Source organism: Haliotis cracherodii, unplaced genomic scaffold (genome assembly GCF_022045235.1).
Source record: "Haliotis cracherodii isolate W230 unplaced genomic scaffold, xgHalCrac1.p SCAF_2, whole genome shotgun sequence".
NCBI classification, from domain to species: domain Eukaryota; kingdom Metazoa; phylum Mollusca; class Gastropoda; order Lepetellida; family Haliotidae; genus Haliotis; species Haliotis cracherodii.
This window is the reverse complement of record NW_027266275.1, coordinates 17850646-17865092: the sequence shown is the minus strand read 5'-3', so window position 1 is coordinate 17865092 and position 14447 is coordinate 17850646. Positions and strand designations below refer to the sequence as shown.

At 35.6% G+C, this 14447-nt stretch overlaps 1 protein-coding gene across 5 annotated transcripts in view; it reads right to left on the bottom strand.

The window, feature by feature from the left end:
* Positions 1–54: 54 nt before the first annotated feature.
* LOC139469914 (uncharacterized) overlaps positions 55–14447 on the bottom strand; it is a 59393-nt gene continuing 45000 nt past the window's right edge. For all 5 annotated transcript variants that reach the window (XM_071252264.1, XM_071252263.1, XM_071252265.1 and 2 more), the window contains 6 exons: positions 8093–8163; positions 6491–6568; positions 6049–6162; positions 5243–5281; positions 4289–4393; positions 55–3526 (listed from right to left, as the gene is read on the bottom strand). In XM_071252264.1, coding sequence (XP_071108365.1) covers positions 3476–3526; positions 4289–4393; positions 5243–5281; positions 6049–6162; positions 6491–6568; positions 8093–8163 — 458 coding nt within the window. In that variant the 3' untranslated portion in view covers positions 55–3475. The remainder of the gene's footprint in view (positions 3527–4288; positions 4394–5242; positions 5282–6048; positions 6163–6490; positions 6569–8092; positions 8164–14447) is intronic.

Below are 14447 nucleotides of genomic sequence, written 5' to 3'. Positions count from 1 at the left end.
AAACAGATGCAACACTCTTTTGTTTAATGTTTTATTTTGCAACAGTAACTGTAAAAGATTTAACAGCTTTGAAACAGCCACATGGTTATTTCTATAAAGGAGAGATACTTCGTGGTCCCCGTGGTTCAACACTACTTCAGGTAAGTAGGGCCTGAACCCAAATGAAGGAACATTCAAACTTCTCAAGCAAATGACCAAGTATGAATAGCTTGTATGCCAGTGAAAATAGCAACAATAGTTTGGTTAAGTAACCACATCCTGCTCTACACCCCAGTTATGATCACTGGTGTTTGTCCCCATAAAAGCTGAAAGGGAATTTTTAATACAAGGTTCTGGGGTACAGGAAATAATTCAAACATGGGAAACATACACGCCAACCAAGAGGGTGACCTGTAATATTCAGCCTATCTACATTCGAAACCTTTGAATGAAAAACAGAAGGTTATCACCAACTTATCCAATATCAAGCAGCACTGTAAAATAATGTCAGCTTTTTGTGCTTATACATGATTTTGATCTTATTATACAAAGTTAAATCATATAGCTTACTGGAATGTACCAGGCTCTATGTAGATTGACAGGAAATACTCATCTTGACTCTTGACAGGAAATACTCATCGGTGTACAAGACTAACATCATCATGAAGTGAATAACTGGCTGGATGATCCCATTATGCAATAAGACCAACAACTAACACAGCATGAAATGATAGCAAAGGACACTTGCCTCAAGAAAGCGTCCATGCAAAGGTTTAAGAATTTGTCTGATCTTCTATCACAAGACTGTTGTGGTTGCAACAATATGGAAGCTAAAATTCATAACCGTTTTATTTGAAAATATAGAACTAAGTTTTTAATGGCTCTCCATACAATTGTGACACATTTTCGTATCTCATCAATCTGGCATTGAATTGATTGATGTATGTGAGCACTGACAATGAACAAGTATTAGCACACAAACTAATTACATTATCTGATTATACCCTTGCAAATTGATAGTTTTTAGTCTGAATCATCAAACAAATTGCACAACTGCTTAATGAAATTTTCATTGAACTGACAAGTCTATAAGTCTCACTAGTTTTAACATGTTAATGCATAAAACAAATTTCACGGGGTGAACATCAGTAATAAATGTACATGTGACTAGAAGAACTCGCATGGCTAACATGGTTAAAGAGTAAACAAATGTCCAAAGCATTTGTATAGGATAAAACATTTAAATCTTAAAGTTAACATTCAAGAAAACAAAGTATTATGTAGGTCACTAACAGATCATTACTGCAAAACATATTCCTGATGTCAGTTTGTGATATATGGTTTGAAAAGTTTTAAGTAAATTACCAAGTGACACTGCAGCAAATATGCCAGTGACAAGCTCTACGAGCCTGGGACAATGTGATCAGCCAAAACAAGGGATGTTTCTAGGATAAAGTGGTCCTGGCAGCCAGATTGGGGGGAAAAATTATATTTTGTTCTTAAATGTTCTTAATTTTCTAAATTCAGAGGTATTTTTATTGCAGTAATTTACAACAAAGAATTAAAAACTATTCATTTTTATTTAGTGTTATTTTAATTCCACAAAACCATAAGATTAGTATATTAGTGTTAAACATGAATTGGGAAATTGTAATTCTAATTTTGAATGTTTTAATGACATTTGCTGCAGCCTTGGGCCAAATATTGCCCTCTGTGCAAGTCTAGATAAATCCCTGAAACAATCGTAACTCACCTAATTTCACATACACTTGTATGCCATCTGTGCTAAACCATGTGCAACAGGTTTGTGTTTCAATTCTATAATGCCAGTGTTAGGAATTGATACAATTTGTGCCTTTAGTTGACAGTCCTATACCATAGCAAACTATCTTGGCTAGACAAATGACAACACTAAAAAGGTCTGTACACCTTGAAATCACAGAGAAGTAATAACTATTTACAAGTACAAAAGGCTAAAATAAACGTTATTCAACATACGATCCACCTACTGTACACAGTTACAATTGCACACAGGTACATATAAAATGAAACTTGGTAAAGTGCCCAAATGACACCCACCGCCTTATAGAGTTGCTTCCTACATCATAATACATGTCATTTAATCTGAACAATAACTTAGCAGTCATTAACAGATAAATTACAGTTCTTAATAAGAAAAGCATAGGGCAACGGTAATTATCTCAACCTTCAGCCACATGTTCACGTTTCATGAAAAACTTCTGAACATGCTGAAGTAAACACCATGTGACTTTTTATCAACCTCATGACGGCCTTAGGCTCTTCCAAACACCCATTTTCTTAATATACTATAAACATTTCCATGTGACATCAGTATTTTAAGGTTAAAGTTAAAGGTACTCCAGAACTGACCTCGGCATTAGATCAGACATAAAAGAAAAGATGCAACTATGATGGTTGGTTTAGCAGTGTGAATGTATAAAAAACAAGGTTCTGTTTGACGGTACAATATTGCCAAAAACTGCAAATCCAATTCTGTGTCTTGCAAATTGTCCATGTGATTGTATTCATTTATGGACATATTTACTATCTGGAAGATTTTAGTGGGGTATGTATGAGAAGTGTAAGCAGCACTGAGGAAAAAATTAGAAAGACAAAATGTTTGATCTATTCACAAAGAAAAGATTCTAGACATCCATAACTGATAAAATATTACTACTTACAACACAAGCATTTAAGTCCTGATATGTTTAATCTACATGTTGAGGTTATAATAACGATACCCATAATTCCAAATCATTTTGGTTATCACGATATACATGTACTAGTATTTTCAGTTTGTCAGTATCAACTTTTACAAAATAATACAATGCTTAATAGGTGTGGTGCATCAAGCCAGAAGGTTGTTTTTGTGATGATAAGGAGAAACCTGGACTGAAAATTATTATCTGAATCATACTGACATGTCGCAGCATAGTAATATTCCAATTAATGTGTAAGTAGACACTGTACTTTGATAAAGCAAATTGATTGTGAAAAGAAAATAGCCAGACATGCAAATCATGAAAAGATATTTTGGCACTTGCATCCACACAAACAATTGGTTTCAACCTTTAAATTGAACTACAATCAAATACACAACTATGTAAAAAAGGTTTTCTGTGTGTGTAGGGTGAGAAAACAAAGTTTACAAACATACTTTATCTTTGAGTGAGTAAATTCCCCAATAAATGATTTTTTAGCACTTGGGCAAATGCATGAGATTTTGGCAGAAGTAATGCATATAAAATGCGTAGTTTTGAATATGCTTTCAGTTCATCGTCACAATGTCTACATCACGAGTCCATCCTGGAGGATGGAAACACTCGGCTTGTGGTAGCATCAGCTTCAATGAAAATAGAACACTTTGTTCTTGAGCTGTATCTTTTTCTGTTCAGGGTGTGCAGCTCAGGTAATTCAAGTTGGATACACCTCCCCAGGACCGAATTCGCAGAAAGTGCTCTTCAAGACTCCTGTGCTATTTCTTGCTGTTTTTTGTGTTCACTGCTATCACTTTCCCTCGTTCTGGCTGAAATTGGAGACAGACAAATATTACAAATCCGGATTGATATTTTCATCCAAGACTAGGTGTTTAGACATGACCAGTAGACATTTTCTTTGGAAAGTCATGAGAGAAGGCCAAGTATACTCATGAATTCTTGGTAATGCCTATCAAACAATTAATATATATGTGAAGTGTGTAAAATACTGACACCTTCGCTGTTGGGGTTTTCAGCACAATTAATACAGAATGTGACCAAGGTACCTTTGTGTATACACAAATTCACTATAACAATCAGATTATAGAAATGTACCATCATGAGGCATTATAATAGTGTTGAAGTCAGGATGAGTCTGTTCACAATGCAACAAACCGGTTCCTTTGCAAACTTGCATACATATATATATTCATGGCAGTACATCATAACTTGCCTTATGCTTTTTTAAAATCATGATCAGATCTAATTATTATTCTCTGATTCTTTCTCAATCAGCAGATTCGCAGCAACTGCAGAAGATTAGAAATGGGTAATCTAAAACGTTAACAAGTTAGCCTATCTGTCTGCTGATACCATGAAACTACTTCCCACAATATATGCATTGCATGTGTAAACAATGGTTTGTAAGACCACTGATTTTAGATATGGAATAAAATTTAGGTTTTTCACACACTATCTTGTCCCCCAAGTGTAAGTACAGTTGCTGAAAATACATGTATTAATTATGCTGTTAATGTTGTTTGTTTGAATCCAAAACAATGTCATATTGATTATGTAGACCTGGTACTCACAGGAAGTATTTTGAAAGCACATGTGAGGTCTTCTGACACGATCATGACACCAGCTGCATTGTCAAATTCTCCACAGTAGTTGGGAGCACTGAACAGTGTCACAAGCTGCAATACAAATATAGGTTTCTGTCAGTTTAAAGTCTACAAACTTCTGGATGTCCCTCTGAACAATACTGAAATCAGTCATGATTATCTGCATTTGCATTTCTAAGCCACATGCAAATAAATCTCTTTCCCAAAATGGAGTTTAGTCATGGAGCTGTACTTACCAAAGGGATATAACTCTTCATGACTTCATGTTGCAAGTAAATTCCTCATTTGACCTAAGCCCTATGACCATCAGTGATCACTACTTCTCAGTGTTAGACATTAAGTCACCATTGTTACATGTTGACATTAACATTTTAAGCTAATTAACCCTTATAGAAGAACTACAATCTTTCTGCCTTCAGATGACACACTTTTTATCAGCTCACTCACATTTAATGATCTATATAAATCTAATTTTACCCTAGTTATCCAGAGAAAATGTCAGAGTTACACACAGAGTTATGAATGTCTAGGCCTTGACTGGAAAAGGATGCCAGACCATGCAGCATAGTCCCTGTATCAATCTTTAGGTTTATGTCATGAAAGGATTATGACAGAACACCAAAAACACTACTGCCAGGATTATCTCCCTTGAAGCAGAATGTTTCTGTCGAAGGTTGTTTGGCAAATGTTTGACATTCAGGCAATAAGGTTTCAATAAATTTCAATATTTTCTGGCCAGGAATCTCTAGAACTTGAACCTTCATTAAAAACACCATTGTGACATTATTGGAAACTGAAATTGTAATCAAAACTTTTTTCACTGTTAAAAATAAAATTTCATAACAAAATTTCACTGTTTCAGTTTAAAATAACATATATGGCATATGTAAAAGTACTTTCATTAGTAGCATTCATACTCACCTTTCTCTTTTGGAAGAACTGATACCCATCTTCAACAACCTGTGCAAATTAACAAAGATCAAACAGTTGCAGCTCTTAAGTACACTGAAAAATTGACAGTTAATCAGGTCATTTCTAACCTGATTGCCTTAAACTGATATTGATAATTTGAAGGATGTTTTTCTATTGTGATAAAATCACAAGAAATATTTTGTTCTTTGCCGCCAGACTGCAGTATTCAAGACATGTGGCATAGGCCTGTAAATAGTTGAGTTTGGACCAGACAAACCAGTGCTTGATATGAGCAATTAAAAATGATACAGAATATTCTCACATACCTAGTAGAAAAGTGATTGTCTCCAAGTAAATATCTTTTGTCCTTCCTGAATTTTACTAGTCTCTGACAAGCGGACCTATTGCAATTTCGAATCCTGGGTACAATGACATGCAATCAATCAAGTCTGACCACTTGATCCATTGAGATGCCTCTTAATGACATGCATAAGTTGCTAGGGACCAATTCTAATTCAGAATTTCCAATGAGTTAAGTAACAAACAGCTTGAAAATAACTCATATGGTCAAACTATCAAAGTTATATAAACATTAAAATCCATTTAATAATTGGCATATTTTCACATATTATTCACACTAGTGACTTCCACTTAAAAAAATAATGTTTGTTTCATGATGTATTCCTTTGAAATTAATGTATTGTTTAAACAGCCTTATATCATACTTCAGTATAGCACTGTATCAACAATGTGAGCATCTGCAGCCTCTGATCAGTCCATCTGAACTGCCACACCTGTGTGATGGAAAGTCTTACCTGGTGAGCCCTGACAATGAGACTACAGTCAAACTTTTTCAGAAAGTCCTTGACTACATCCCCTCCAAACGTGTAGGACACACCTCTATCATTCTCTCCCCAGCCAGTGATATCCTACAACATGTGATAGACGTAGGTAACAAAAATAAGAACGTGACAAGTCTTCATTTGACCAATGAAATCAAACCTGGTTATCAATAAAGGAAACCATCACCAATTACGAATGCTACAAGTGGGGACCCAAATACTGCAGTTGACCCTAGAAATATTCAATAGTATGGGAGTTCTAGTCCAATAATGGGGAAAACGGACAGAACAGACACAAATCTTAATTCACAGTAATAATATACAGACATTTATTTATGACATACTGGTCTAACACATTACAATGTCACCCAATACTAACACTGGACAAACAAACACACACATCTCTTTCCCTCACCTCATCAGGGTCTGACCAAAGCAGATCACACACCAGACCATGATCTGGAACATCAATTGGACGTTCAATGTCCTTTATCTGAAACCAACAAACAACCAGTACATAACATGCCCTCAGATGCTTCATGTGAAGTGAATCTATAAAGACAGCTTCCTGTAGACCAACATTTATGAATTAAATTGCAAAACAATTCATGGACCATGTTGGAGAATATTCCATCAGAAGCCCCATCCCTCAGATTCATCAAGAATACTGACATATTGCCTTATCACGTAGGATACACCTATGCATAGGATTGGACATATTTCAAGCATGGATCCTGTGTTTTGGGGTGTTCTGAACGCTTCCAATGCCTTAGATGAATGCAAACCCCTTCACCCATCCTCTGGATCTGTATATGGAACTAGATTACAGAACTGAACAAAGACAAGGCTCAGTAAAGCATTGATAAAGAGCTTTCGGTCTATGGAGGATGGAAAACAGAAGCTGTGCCATCAGGACCAAGCTTTTACTTCAAATGAAACATAAGGTCGACACATCAAAGTTCAGCACAACAGTGTTTGACTGTTTTTTAGTTTGATTGATCAATCAGAGTTTTCAAACGGTAATATTCGGTTTCTGATTAAAATAAAATATTGTTGAATAAATGTTCAGCAAATCATCTATCCTGTGTTCATGACATAAGGTCTGAGCAGGATAATGAAAGATTCAAACATTGATATCCAGATGTAGTTTGCAGGAAGAATCCCACACAATGTCAATCAATTAATGTTCCATGATAAAGAATTATATATAACGCCTTGAAAGATCTGATGATGCTCACTGCTGAAAATTCACCTTCTGATAAACAGTGTCACAAATGTTACAGGTTCGCATTAGGTTTACCCTTTTGCACTTTTCATCTTTTAATATCTGGAGTTAAAGATATATACACATCAGCAGACAAGTCTCCTGATATGTACTCCCAACTCCACAATCTTGTTAATCTTGTTCTAAGTCGATAACCATGTTTAGCAAATCATCTATTTGTGTCCATGCCATAAGGCTGTGCAGGATGATAAAAGATTCCGAAGTTGATATCCAAGATTTCCCAGTTGTATTCAGGGTGAAGATACCATGGCAACTTGAAGCGACAAAGGGTTATTACAATCATACCTAATCATATCAGCTGCCATATCCACTATTACCATGTCATGACCTAATCTGTGAAATAATAACTTCGAATCTACTACAATTTTTTAAATCTTTAACCTTAGCTGTTTGTCCGAGGCTCAAGTCTAGTAAATTCTGTTTGGTCTAGTAAGCTCACTGAAACATAATCCATATAAAAATACTAAAACCTTCTGAAACTGATGCTAAGTACCATTATCAGGACAGCATCCGCAAAAGGTTTTGGCACAGACTGTGCATTTGATTTAGAACTATTAATTGTTCTCCATACAAAATATACAACCCCTCCTACCCATTTGAACAAAATGGTTATAACACACCTCGGTGATATAAAAGAATTTCAACATGTGTTTGCCGTGGTGGAAACTGCAGAGTGGAGGTTATCTATACATTTGAAAGCTCACCATGTTCATGACTCCAACTTGCACCTACCTGTTGTAGATCTGAGAGATCGGGAGATAATCCTCCATGCATACAGAATATAGTGCTCTCCACAACAGCAGCTGAAATATATCAATTGGACAATTAAAACTCAAGTCGACACAAGAGCTTTGCCTAATAAATCCCAAAACAATTCTCTTCAAGTGGTGTTATGGCATAATCGTCTGACACATTCTATAATCATGTTCAATCATAGAATTGCCTTTATTATGATTCTTAGTTTGTTGGCACCAGGTGGGTTTCACCAAAGTGGTAAATGTCGAAGACCTGAATCACTTGGGGCTTTCTTTCCACATTTACCTTACATTCCAATACATAGCTAAAATGCTGCTCAAAAAGGCATAAAACACAACTCGCTCACACTGGGATTAGGCTACATGGTTGGCTGACCATAATCTCTTGCCTGAAACCCAGATATTTTTGGCTGATAAAGGAAAGGTAATACTACATAAGTTTGAAAAAAATCTGTTGAAAACATGTATTTAGGGTTTATGTCAGGAAAGTAGACTTGAAAGTTTTGGGTACAGAAGCAATCTGCCCACTGAGATTAGATCCCCACATGAAATAAAAGTATCTCTCAACATAAATAAGGGCAACTATTAATTGCTGGACCAGCAGAGAAAGTGTTTGATTGGCATTCTAGAAGTTGGTGAGTAAGTAAGAAAACGTAAAACTTCATGGATAACTTCTAATTTATTGCATATAGCTATGTTTCAATGTAGATTCTAAATCGAAACATCAAATGTAGTATCTACCTCGAAACATCGCTCAAAGCAATAAACCAGAATCTGTTATCCATTAAGTTGTCTGTTTGACTTCCGGTATGGCGCTCTAAGCGTAAAGACGTGCGACTGGCGCTCTCGTGGTAATCAACTTCAATCTTCACACAAGCATGGCGGAGAGACGACATACAAACAAACAGAACAACAAATCTACCACCAGCAGTACTGCTACACATAAAATCAGCTCGTATCTGCACCCGGAGCTGACAGATGAGGAGGAAAGTTCTGACGTTATTCTGCCCTTACATTCACCTTCGTCCTCCCCGCCTGCTGACGTTGCGTCCAGCGACTTGAAAAAGTTCCTTCGCGAGGAATTGGACAAACAGTCCAGTCAGATATATTCTCTGTTAAAGAAGAAGTGGCTGACTTGTTTAAACGGGTATCTTCAGTGGAGTCGTCGGTGGAAGTTATGTCGAAATCTATCGACGACTTTGGTGACAAAATGGCGTTGTTCTGAACGCCTCCTTGACGAAATCGACAAGCTTAGAGAAAAGCTACTGATCTCAGAGATGTATTCCCGTAAATCCAACTTACTAATCTATGGTGTACCTAATACAATCACAGATGGTGACAAGGCCTGTAAAAACATTTTCAAGGATAAATTACACCTGGATTCACATGCGATGGACAACATGTTGTTTGTGAATATTCACAGACTCCCTCGATTCACACCGAGCGGAGAACCTAATCCTATCATCATTAAATTCGTGCGCATGGAGGACAGAGATCTCATTTTGAAGACTACCTATTCCGTGGGGAGGGAATTGGCACAAGACCGGCTCAGTGTTCGTACAGACCTGCCTATCGACTTAAAAAAATTTCGTGGCCGCTGAACTATGTAAACAACAACTTAATGCAAAGGTTCGCGAAAAGGGGATCGTTGTTACCCTGTATTACAGAAAGGATGCCAGGAGCGCATGGAAAACTCTCAAAGAGGACGAAGAACCAAGAATCTAACCTAGCTAAAGTCAATGTCTGTGATGATTAGTGACCCATTTTCTCGATCAATGTTTTATTTGGTTTTTTTAAACACAAATCTAGTGTAAACTTAATTTGAGTGCAGATCAACATGCTTGGGTTTCCTGATCTCGCTCTCGGACATGTGAAGATCCACTGTCACGTTGTTTCACAGTGTTACTGGAGACGCTTCTTGAACTTTTTACATCGGTATTTTGCATATCACATGACCCAGGTGTGTACGTCTGTCACGTGACCATTCAAAATGGCGGCCCGCAGGACTCTTGGAAAGGACGATATTCTTATAATATTTCTTTCATGGATAAGTTGTGAAAAATAAAATGAGATAACCGCTTTTTGGGAGGTGAGCTTAAAAAACCGAATACACTGTAGAATTACTGATGATGAGTGACCCATTCTCTCGATCAATTTTTATTTTGTTTGTTATAAATCACAAATGTACTGTTAACTTTATTTTAGTGCACATCAACATGTTCGGGTTTGTTGATCTCGGTCTTGGACATGTGAAGATCCATTGTCACATTTCGTTATGAAAAAAACACACAAAAAAAACTGGAGATTTCTATTAAAAAACAAACTAGTATACTGTAGAATTACTGTATGAGATAATAATGATAAGACTTATTTGCATTATATCAGATATAAGTCTTATATGCATTGCATCATTAGTTCATCAGTTAAACTTTTGATCAATAGAGAACTTGTAAGTGTGTAAAACTCGTAAATTACATACCGGACAGTGTGTTGGTTTGGTTATTTGTTACTTTTCTCTATATTACTATGTTAGTGCCTACTCGCTGTATGCCACAGCCTAATTTAGTTTATAGTGATATGGGTCAATTGAATATTGCATGAGGAAATATTCAACCGAATCACTAGTAACTGTGAATGTGGGATGTTAGCTTCACAGTGGACAGTATTTAGTTGTGTGTTGGTTTGACACTTGTGTGCTTCTTACTTGTCATTATGACAGCTATTTTCGCTCCTGGTCTTTTCTGGTATATGCCACTGATACTTTTGGGTGAAGATTTTACCCCTTTTTTCTGGTGGTAGCCACATGGTGCCAGTTTGTATCATACGATGCTTTACTTGAAGTTTGTAGAAGCATGTGTGAGTTTGATTTCAGTCATTTATGGTTTTAAAGCTTTTCCTTTAGATAGTTGTGAAAGTGTATGTATGTGTAGAAAGTGTGTAAATTCAATCTTTCAAATGGCCTCTGTGTATGTGAACAAATCTTTTATTGACAATGGCTAACTTAGGTTTTACCTGCTGCTCTATGAACTGTAGGGGACTGCTAGATAATGCCAAGAGAAAGGATGTTTTTAACTTTTTACGATCTAAAGCATACTCATTTTATCTACTACAGGATACACATTTTACAAAAGAACAAGAACCAATTATAAGATCACAGTGGGGATTTGATTGCATCTTCAATTCCAAAAACAGCCAGTCCAGGGGTGTTGCGATTTTGTTTAACAAAAATGTTTAACAAAGATTCATAGGACTTACATGGATGACAATGGTAACTTACTTATATTAGATATAACTATGAGTGATCAACGGGTAACACTTGTGAATATTTATGGTCCCAATTTAGACTCACCAGAATTCTATGAGAAGGTTAAAGAGCAAGATCATGTCATGAAAAATGAGGATTATATTTTAGCTGCAGATTGGAATCTTGTTTTGAATGAGTCACTAGATGTTCATAATTACCAGAATATCAATAACCCTCGTGCCGGTGAAAAAGTATTAAGATTAATTGGTGATTTTGATTTGGTAGATGTGTGAAATCAAAAGGTTTACTTGGCGTAAAAAGTCACCCTTAAAACAAGGAAGATTAGATTTCTTCCTCATCTCAGAAAGACTCTATTCTTTTTCCACACAGCCAAAAATCACTGCAGGTTATAGAACTGATTATTCAATCATTGATCTGAGTTTTTCATTCCAAACTTGTCCAAGCGTAATACATACTGGAAATTTAATACTTCTTTGTTGAAAGATAAGTATTACATAGATCTAGTGAGAGAAACTATTTTAAAGGTTAAATCTCAGTATATTAAAATGTATGGTGATGCTCGAAATATTAATGATATACCTAATCATGAAATTCAGTTTAATATAAATGATCAATTATTCTTTGAAGTCTGGCTTCTGGAAATCAGGGGAAAAACAGTTTCTTATTCTTCCTTCAAGAAAAATAAAAAATGTTGAAAAAGAACAAAACCTGATTCAACAGATGGAAATTCTTGAAACTTCTAGTGTTATTAATTTTGATGATTTGGAAGATAAAAGAAAAGAATTGGACGAAATTAGGAAACACAAGATGGCTGGAATTGCCATAAGATCTAGAACTAAGAGGATTATGGCTGATGAAAGAGTTAGCAGTTATTTCTGTAACCTTGAGAACAGGAATTTTGTCAGCAAGTCTATGACTCATTTGAAGTTAAATGATGGCACCACATTGCTAAATTCAAGTGACATTATTGCTGAAGCAGCCATTTCTATGGGAATTTATACAGTAGCAAAGAACACATGGTGCGAGATTGTGATTTGAATACCCTGTTGGACAGAGACTCTCTCCCCTTTTTAAATAAAAGTGATGTGAAGAGATGGAAGATCTATTAACTGTTGATGAGCTGGCAAAAGCTTTGAAAAATATGCAAAATAACAAAAGCCCAGGCTTAGATGGCTTTCCCACTGAATTTTGTAAATTCTTTTGGAAAGATATTGGAAAATTTTTATTGCGATCATTGAATTGTGGTTTAATATCAGGTGAACCCTCTGTTACCCAGAAACAAGGGGTTATTGTCTGTATTCCAAAGGGGGACAAGCCTAAACGCTTCATAACTAACTGGAGGTCCATATCGCTATTGAATGTTTCATATAAGCTGGCATCTTCATGCACAGCAAATAGAATCAGATCAAGATTGCCATTTATCATTAATGAAGATCAGACTGGCTTTATGACAGGTCGCTACATTGTTGACAATATTCGCTTAATCTATGATGCCAGCTTATGTACAGAAAAATCAAACATTCCTGGTATGCTTCTTCTTATAGACTTTGAGAAGGCATTTGATTCCATTGCTTGGTCATTTATAGACAAATCTTTATCCTTTTGGGGATTTGGTGAAAATTTAAGAAAATATATATCGGTAATTTACAATGATATAAAAAGCTGTATGTCTATCAATGGTCAGTTGTCATCTAGGTTTAATATCAGACGCGGTTGCCGACAGGGTGACCCATTATCACCGTATATATTTATTCTCTGTGTAGAAATACTAGCCAATATGATCCGCTCTAACAGAGATGTCAAAGGTATCCTGGTGGACAGTAGTGAGAATCTTCTTCGTCAGTATGCTGATGATATGGAATTATTACTTGATGGTAGTCAGTCCTCCTTTGTATCATGTATTAACTCTCTCTTGATTGTTTTGCCAAAATATCTGGTCTTAAGATTAACTATAATAAAACTCAAGTTATCTGGCTTGGCCCCAAGAGAGGTAGGTTGTAAGGAAAAGTTCAAAGATGATTTGCCTATTTGTTGGAATCCAGAAGAGTTCAGAATTCTAGGAGTCAAATTTTGCACAAATCTGAAAAAAATTGGTTCAGTTGAACTTTAAAGACAAATTATTTGAGTTTAAATAGATTATGAATAGGTGGATGAAACGGATAGTTACACCAATTGGTAGGGTGGCAATCATTAAATCCTTGTTGATTTCAAAACTCAATTATCTATTGTTATCACTGCCTGATTCCCCAAATGATTTTCTTGTTACTTTAAATGCTATGTTTTTAAAAAAAAATTGGAGTGATAAACAAGACAAAGGAAAGAGGATTAAAGTTTGTCAACCTGTTAAGCAAGGGGGCTTAGGTATGGTGAATATTTTTTCATACATAACATCTCTTAAGGCCACATGGATAAGGAGACTTGTGTCCTCAGGTGATCAAAAATGGAAGCACCTATTTAAATCTACATATCCTTATTTGTGTAAACTTGGTGAGTTTGGTGTGTCATTTTTTGAGAGAACATTAACTTTGATAAGTAATGATTTTTGGAAAAGTTGTTTTCAGTCATTTATAGTGCTTGATAAGAAAATCAAGCCAGAATCTTTCAGTAGTTTTTTAACTGAACCAATTTTTTATAACCCTAATATTAAAATTAATAGGAAATCATTTTTCTTGAAATACTGGTTTGAGAGGGGCATCTCCCAAATTATAGACTTGGTCAAGTCCAATAAGGAGTTTCTGTCATATGAGGAATTTAATGATATGTATGGTATTTGTTCATCCTATTTGGAGTTTTTTCTGTATTTACTCAATTATGCTCAGAATGTTTTGTGCTCCTTCTGTCACAATGAAAAGGAAACAATTACTCACTTGTTTTGGGAATGTGATTTCGCAATTTTGGGATGAAGTGTCATTATGGATAGACCAGGATATTCATGTTTTTATAATATGACATTTTGTGCAGAATTGATACTTTTTGGAGTTAAAGAGAACATAAAAACAGATAAAGTGTTTGATTTACTTTTACTAATTGCAAAATTCTATATTTATAGATGCAAATTCCAAAATAC